The sequence below is a fragment of the Ostrea edulis genome, chromosome 3 (assembly GCF_947568905.1).
Source record: "Ostrea edulis chromosome 3, xbOstEdul1.1, whole genome shotgun sequence".
Taxonomy (NCBI): Eukaryota; Metazoa; Mollusca; class Bivalvia; order Ostreida; family Ostreidae; genus Ostrea; species Ostrea edulis.
The window spans coordinates 4,935,520-4,943,897 of NC_079166.1; the positions used below are offsets into that span (position 1 = coordinate 4,935,520).

At 34.3% G+C, this 8,378-nt stretch overlaps 1 protein-coding gene across 1 annotated transcript in view; it reads left to right on the top strand.

Annotated features, from left to right (window-relative positions):
• LOC125672755 (uncharacterized) overlaps positions 1 to 8,157 on the top strand; it is a 188,624-nt gene extending 180,467 nt beyond the window's left edge. The window contains exons 209-218 of the mRNA XM_056159795.1: positions 1,037 to 1,244; positions 1,615 to 1,815; positions 2,876 to 3,101; positions 3,662 to 3,965; positions 4,724 to 4,741; positions 4,947 to 4,996; positions 6,090 to 6,130; positions 7,061 to 7,117; positions 7,203 to 7,385; positions 7,472 to 8,157. Coding sequence (XP_056015770.1) covers positions 1,037 to 1,244; positions 1,615 to 1,815; positions 2,876 to 3,101; positions 3,662 to 3,965; positions 4,724 to 4,741; positions 4,947 to 4,996; positions 6,090 to 6,130; positions 7,061 to 7,117; positions 7,203 to 7,385; positions 7,472 to 7,924 — 1,741 coding nt within the window. The 3' untranslated portion in view covers positions 7,925 to 8,157. The remainder of the gene's footprint in view (positions 1 to 1,036; positions 1,245 to 1,614; positions 1,816 to 2,875; positions 3,102 to 3,661; positions 3,966 to 4,723; positions 4,742 to 4,946; positions 4,997 to 6,089; positions 6,131 to 7,060; positions 7,118 to 7,202; positions 7,386 to 7,471) is intronic.
• The last annotated feature ends 221 nt before the right edge of the window (positions 8,158 to 8,378 follow it).

Below are 8,378 nucleotides of genomic sequence, written 5' to 3' on the forward strand. Positions count from 1 at the left end.
ACCCTGACCTATGGTCATGTGCTCAAGGTTAATATGTGTTCAAGGTTAATGAGAGAAATTGTTAATGTGCCAGAGTTAATAAGTCCCATGGGTACTTTCTAGTTTTTAGCTGATATATGAACTTTTCTGATCAAACTTTGACTGACAGACATTGACATAAGTTTTTCCCTTGTTTGCTTCTCTAAAACCAACAGGCCAATTTTCACCAAACTTTGTACGAATTGAAAGTATATTTGAGTAAAGTTGATTAAAGTTTGTTCAAGTAAAGGGCCTTGCTGCTTTCCAAGGAGAAATAATTTGGAATTAGCAATAATGTGATGGGGGTGTTAAATAAATCTTTCAAGAACCATTCAACCAGAAAAACCATGGTTTAACAAGTTTGGCAAAAAGAAGGCCACAGAAAGTGGTTTAGTGTTATTAAAGAAATATTTAGGTAAAAAAGAGATAAGATTTTTAAATATAAATATCTTTATTCCATGACCTGGATCTAGAGTGGATCCACAAGTTTGATGTTGTAACTTAGGAGTTTTTATCACTGTATGAACAAGGTGACTTGGGTGAGCATTTTGGTCCTTGGATAGGTGTAAGTTAGCATTTGGTCTGTGGGTAGGTGTAGGTGAGCATTTTGGTCCATGGGCTGCTTACTATTTCATGAGTATGGTTGTTTACATCATATTCCTCAAATAGAAATCGGTATTCATGATATGAATTATCTCCCTTTTAAAAAAAAAAAATTCCATCACCTTCATTGGGAAAATTCCCTGCCCAGAAAATGATTATTGATAAACGTAGTCCTTTCACAATTTAATAACAAACCATTAATATATATATTTTTATATGCATATCTATAATATGTTAACTTCAAAGACAAATCCAGTTCTGTTTTATTTTTTGTTTTTTGGTGGGGTTTTTTTTTGGAAAGAGTAAAATTGTATTTCATGTACATCGATCATTACAAATAAGAATTTAAGAAATGTACCTTGTTATAGATAAGGATTTTTAAGAGATAATAATACTCAGCACATGTTTTCTTCAGTTTGGTCTATACTCCTTGTGTTGACTGTTCTGGTACTGAGACAATTAGCATCATGCTCACCGAGAACCAGACAACCCCAGAAATTCCAGCAGCCAGCTCAGAAGTGACCATTAACATTAACATCCAACCAATCAACGATCTCCCAGTAGTCTTCTTGACGCTGAATGGTTCATCACTTCTGAGTAAAGATCCAACAGAGGACGTTATAGTATGTGTGATTCTTAAGTTAGCTCACTCAAGCTGGAAACCCAGGTGACCTTTTGGAATGAAGTTTTGAATGTAGTGCATCTGATTATATGTCATTGAGTGATACACTTTTCATGTTTTAAGCTTATCTGTGCCATAGTGTGGAGTTTATCATATGTATCTTTGAAATGTTCTTTTGTAAGTGGAATCCTTAATGTATTCCCCAGTTTGCTTTGCTTAATTTTGGAGTCCACAAGAAAGGGTCTGGAGTTGAAAGAAATGGTTTTTGTTTTTATATAAGAGCAAGAAGTGGATTGTATCATAGTGACACATGGACCTTGGTTATAAAATATCTGAATGTACATATTTTATCCTGTTATTTTCCTTTACAGGTTTTACTTGAGGCTATCAATAACTTCAATTCCAATGAGAGCAGGAACTGGAAGGCCAGGATTGGAGCGTATGACGTAGAAAAAAGTGACACACTGAAACTCTTGCTATCCAATCCTCTCCATTTAAACATTTCGGTAACAGAGGAAAATGATCAAGTGCCTCAACTCTTGAAAGACTGTAATAGTAGTAGTGAAATTTGGGTAAGCTTGAGAAAAACTGTAATAGTAGTGGTGAAATTTGGGTAAGCTTGAGAAAGACTGTAATAGTAGTAGTGGAATTTGAGTAAGTTTGAGGGAGACTGTAATAGTAGTAGTGGAATTTGAGTAAGTTTGAGGAAGATTGTAATAGTAGTAGTGAAATAGAAAGACTGTAATAGTAGTAGTGGAATTTGGGTAAGCTTGAGAAAGACTGTAATAGTAGTAGTGAAATTTTAGTAAGTTTGAGAAAGACTGTAATAGTAGTAGTGGAATTTGGGTAAGCTTGAGAAAGACTGTAATAGTAGTAGTGAAATTTTAGTAAGTTTGAGGGAGACTGTAATAGTAGTAGTGAAATTTTAGTAAGTTTGAGGGAGACTGTAATAGTAGTAGTGAAATTTGGGTAAGCTTGAGAAAGACTGTAATAGTAGTAGTGGAATTTGGGTAAGCTTGAGAAAGACTGTAATAGTAGTAGTGGAATTTGAGTAAGTTTGAGGGAGACTGTAATAGTAGTGGTGAAATTTGGGTAAGCTTGAGGGAGACTGTAATAGTAGTAATGAAATTTGAGAAAGACTGTAATAGTTGTAGTGAACTTTGGATAAGTTTGAGGAATATTCTTTATCCTTGTGTTACTCAAAATGGCAAAATGAGAGTATATGGGATCCCTGCAATGCACTTCAGAATTGTTCAGATTTAAGATATGTTATTAATTTCCTTGAAAAGCTTGCTCTGTACATGTTTCATAATTCCAAATTTTGTAGTATCGGAACTTTTCTTTTAGCTTTATTGCATGTGATCAAAATTACCATGACTTTGTAGCCCAGTGGTAGCATGTACTTGCCACAGCTTTTAGAACATGTACTTATACACAGAATAATATTATGTACCTCTTCTGCATCACACAATTTGAATCTTTGTGAAATTATTCATAACACCGCTCCTGATTTTGAAACTAAAATACATCAACACTACAATCATGGCTTGAAATTCCTTGTGCCTCCTGGGCCACAAAGCTTTGGATTAGGATTCTGAAACATTTGCAGTATAAGATGCTTTTTTTATTTAGCCAACCATGATACCTTGTACAAACAGCTTCACCAGCAGCCTCCCACACCCACCATCCAACATGTCTTGGTTGACATATGTCATACAGTTCACCCAGCCCATGAATGAGTTTGGCAACTACACTGTCAGTTTCTATTTTGAGGACTCTTCACATGGGACCTCCCTACCCGTGAACATTAAATTTGGCATAATGGAGATGCCTTGTCACAATGGAGGATCATGTCGAGGTAATGTGTGATGTGATCATGTGCATTGTTGAATAAGCCCCTCAAATATTTACTACATTTTCCCGATCTAACAGAAGAACCACGGTCTGCCTTGCCTCTCTTACTGGGCTTTTGGTTGAATGGCACACGGAGATTTTCTATTTAATTGAAGTAAATTTGAAACACCTTTCAGCAAAATATTCATGTCTGTGCCCCATAGGAGGTAATAAAAGTGAGACTGGTTGTGGTTTTTCAAGGATGCCTAATTTGCTAAGAATACAGTATGTGGATGTATCTAAAGAAGGATGTTTTCATTCCTTAATGCAAGATGACAGCATTTTAAAAATTCTAAAGTCCAGGAGGTTTTTAACTCCAAAGAATAATTATCCCAATAACATAAAAGTTGGTATCACTTTAGATTTTAAAAAGGTATTTAAATTTAAAGAAAAAATATGAACTGCATATATGAAAATTAAAGTCACTGGAATCTACCCTCGGGCTGATATGGGGTCACTCGGGCTGATGTGGCATATGATGTGGATTTTAGCATGTAATATTCTCCCTATATATGAACATTACAGCCACTGGAATCTACCCATGTGATGACACACACAGGACACACAGCTTTGATGCGTACTACCAGTGTCAGTGTACGGGAGGATACCAGGGTAGATACTGCACCAAGGAGGTCAACGAATGCCTCAGTGATCCGTGTCTTCCTCCATTTGTCTGTTATGATGACCTTGACAGCTACCACTGTGCCTGCCCCTCAGACAACCCTAACTGTGAACTGGTCATGTGGATGATGGTGGTCATTTCAATCATTGTGGTCATTATTCTAATACTGATTGGCATTGCTGTCTACCGGTACAGGAAGCAAAGGAGGTAAAATCAGCAACTAAGAAAGTCTATTTTCAATTTTTTAAAACTAATACTTAGAGCAAATCAAAGCAATTTAGATGAAATATCTTATGTTGTGGGTTGTCACTTGAAAACTTTTCCAAAATGAAATACTGTTAAAAAAAAGGCTGCTGTCATTGTTTTTATCAATATAAGCTTATGTATATTTCAGACTTTAGATAATTTAATAAATGTTGGTTGTTGTTTTTTAAATTGGTCATGAACACATGAATAACTTTCATTTTTGACAGTCTGCTAAAATTTGAAAGAAAGTTTATTCTAATGCAGATAGATGGTGAAGCCTTCCCTTCATTCTTTAGAGGGGGGTTGTTAGATGAAAAATACAAATTAAACTAGTTATAGCTATGGTATTGAATTTAGCATGAGCAATGTCACAAACATGTGAATTTCCCTCCATTCTTTAGCAATGGTCCAAAAATCACTATATTTTCACTTTTTGGCTCCAGATGCTTTGTGTTAACACAATTGAGAAAATCTTGATATTGCAAATTTATTGAAAAGGTTTGAATGATATATTCAGCCTTTGATTTTTACCTGAAAAACTTTCATGAAAGTGTTACAATTTTTTTTAATTCAACTTTGAAGTCATTATATACTCGACATAAGAGAATTGTTACATTTCACTTATTTATCAAAGCTACTAAAGGTAATTAGAATACAAGTCAAGATTTTATCTAATGTGTGGAACTAATTTGTATAATTGTATGTCTTCTATATTTCAGCAAGGATTATCTTTTAAAGTAAGTTGGATAGTACTAAATAATTTTGTTTGTCAAATTGACTATATTTAAGTATTACTTATTAATAATATGTTGTATCTTGTAAAGATTTTTTTTTATTGGAAATAATGGGATGATCTTTGTCAAATCTAGCAAAACTTTTGTCAAATATACACATCTTATTAGAATGTTTCTTAGTTCATGTCAGAAATGTTTTCTATTGTAGAAAAAGCTCTTCAGAAACATCTATTCCTAGTATACTGGAAGGCAGTGAAGGTGGGTCAGCACCATGTTTTTGTACATTGCTAGAATTAAGAATATGCAAATCAAGTTATAATTTTCTGTATGCAGTCAATGTCATTTACCATGAAAAAGCTGCAATGATGGATTTTTCAGGTCTCCCGAAACCTTTGGATCACCAAAACTGAGATCTCTTTTGAACAGTTTTAGATGTTTTTTTCTGCAACAAAGAGTGTCATGATCTCAGATAGAGGTCAAGGACACTGATTTGAAAAATATTTTAAAAATCAATCTCCTGGGACCATAGATGTACTTCTTTAGTGAAGGGATGTCAGAAATTGATTTTATTCACAAAGGTTGTGTTCTTGACCTTGGATTCATGTCAGATAGCCTAAGTCAGGGTATCTAGTATGGAGCTATATTTGTAAGAGTTCAAGAGTTACTATGTCAGGGTATCTGGTATGGAGCTATATATGTAAGAGTTCACAAGTTACTACACTTCTGAAAATATCAGATGGGCAGACTTGCAGTATGAGCATGGCTCTTGTTAAAACAAACTGTTATCCATCAGTTTGCATCATTTCTTGTAATCGGGCATTGCAAATGAAGCATTTTATCATCTAGCTCCCCTCGTTTTGTCACTGATAATGTTGTTTCTTGTTTCAAAAACCTCACATACATGTAGGTTGGAGAACATGATTAATTTGTCTCCCTTTGATCTATCTTTAAGAGACACATAAGTACCAGTCATAACAATGTGAATCACATTCTCTGCAGAAAGGAAAATTGTACAAAAAATATGATGTTAAAAAAATAGATATCCAGGAAAAGTAGCACATTCATTCTTAATGTCGCATCTTGGATCACCATTAATTATTCTCTATAATGTATAACAAACATTGCAAAATAATGAATATTTTTCATGAAAATAGAGTATACTTTACCTAGAAACATGAAAGTCCTTTTAGGGAACAAATTAGACTAAATATATTATATGAGAATTGATCACTACTGTGGAAATGTCACCAGCTTCAGGTGAAGTGCCACCAATTTTGACCCATGCATGCATGGTTCTTTTTCTTGCCAAAGCCCACTGTGAATTGACAATGTATTTTTGCATCATTTTTAGATGAATTTACAGACTCTGATGAGGAAACCAAGTTTGAATTTGTAAGTTTTACTTAGTATTATGCGTTGTAAGTTTTTTTATCTGATACTTATGTAATTTTCAGGTTGGAAGGCTATTAATATTCACTTTCAATGTATCTGTATGCATTTTCCTTCAATTAATGATGTAAAAGAAAACTGAAATCTAATTTCATTCCTTTGCTTCTTGATACAAAAGAATCTGCTGCTCTTCAATTCACTACAGGAATGGTTATATAGGCTTTGTATGCCTAGAAGGTTATAAATTTCATGATACAGGATTTGTATACCCAGCAGGTTATAAATTTCATGATATAGGCTTTGTATGCCTAGCAGGTTATAAATTTCATAATATATGCTTTGTATACCTAGCAGGTTATAAGTTTCTTGATATAGGCTTTGTATACCTAGCAGGTTATAAGTTTCTTGATATAGGCTTTGTATACCCAGCAGGTTATAAATTTCATGATATAGGCTCTGTATAACCTAGCAGGTTATAGATTGCATGATATAGGCTTTGTATACCTAGCAGGTTATAAGTTTCTTGATATAGGCTTTGTATACCTAGCAGGTTATAAATTTCATAATATATGCTTTGTATACCTAGCAGGTTATAGATTTCATGATATAGACTCTGCATACCTAGCAGGTTATAGATTGCATGATATAGGCTTTGTATACCTAGCAGGTTATAAATTTCATAATATATGCTTTGTATACCTAGCAGGTTATAGATTGCATGATATAGGCTCTGTATACCTAGCAGGTTATAGATTTCATGATACTTCTTTGATTTAGAGTTGTATCTAAATATATGATCTCTCTATTCCAAACACTTTCCAATTTCAGTGTATCATTGACTCTTGATTGTTTGATGGGTAGATTTTACAATCAAGACAAATGCAATTCACATAGATTACTTAAACTGACTTGATAATCCATACTTCACTTTAGGGACAGCAATTGGAAGAAGAAGAAGATAATTATCTTAACATGGAACCTCGTTTTCTAGTAAGTTTATATTGAATTGAAAGCCCTCTATTTCTGAGATTATTGTGGTATCTGTGTTAGAAATTACATTATATTTTTCTCACAGGACCAAGAAAAGAAAGTATTTTGGCAAGTGAATTCCAGTAAAGACTCCCATCAAACTTTTGCCAAAGAAGGTGAAGATGAAACTTCTGCTGAAGATGAGGATGATCATATAACACAGGCTGAAGATGACAATGGAAGTACCAGTGTTGAAATAGATGATCAATCATTTGTACACCCCCCACCAGTAAGTACATAGTATTCAAATGACAGGTGTCTCTTCATTGTTGTTCTTTCAGCTCATTGTATTTAATCAAACCATTTGTATTTCAGAATTTTAACTCTCCAACACATATTGAAATGCAATATGTGAAACACTACCAACGTCATAGAAAAACAACTTTCCAGCCACTGGTACCAACAGCGTCTGATCAAAATGGTCCCCTCCCACCAGTAACGAAGAGGAAGTCTTTCCGGAAAAGAAGAGTGGCACCAAATCCAACAGGAAGTCAGACTGAAGATTTTGTTGTGTCAGCTGGTCCAAGCAACAAGCAGTACATCGGTGAATCGCTCCCCATCCTTCTAGAGGGCAAGAGAGTGGAGACCCTAAATGATGGCAGAACTGAAAGCTCATCTTCCTTGAAGTCTGAACTTGCGAGTCGAGGATCACCGGATGGTAGAGAGTATAACACACAGTCTCCTATTGACCCAGATCGCTTCAATCCTCGACTGGCTTTGCATTTCGGTTCAGAGGAAGACAATTGTGATGAACAGTCCCAGGCTTAAATGAATGAATCCAATTTGTGACCATGATAAAAATTAACTATATGTGAATATACATGTATATTTGATGACTGGTCACATTTGTGTGAGAAACATTTCGTTATTTTTTTCTTCTCTCTCTTTCTTTGAAGGCATTTCGTGTATAATTAGTTCTCTATCAGTGACTGAATGTACTTTTTTTCTACCACACAATGAATTATGTAAAAAGTTTCAAAATTAAATCTAATTTTAATCTTTCACTGTATTGGTAATTTTGGGGTTTGGTGGCCATGTAAGCTAAAGAGATTTTCCCTATACATGTGTACAAGAACTGAAGGACTAAACATAGAATGTAGAGAATGTTGGTTCCCAACATTTATAATTGGAGACAGAAATTTTTTTTAAAAATTTACATATCTCATCCTAAAATTTTATTAAAATCTACTTCATTTTTCAATTGATACTGTAATGTGTCAAT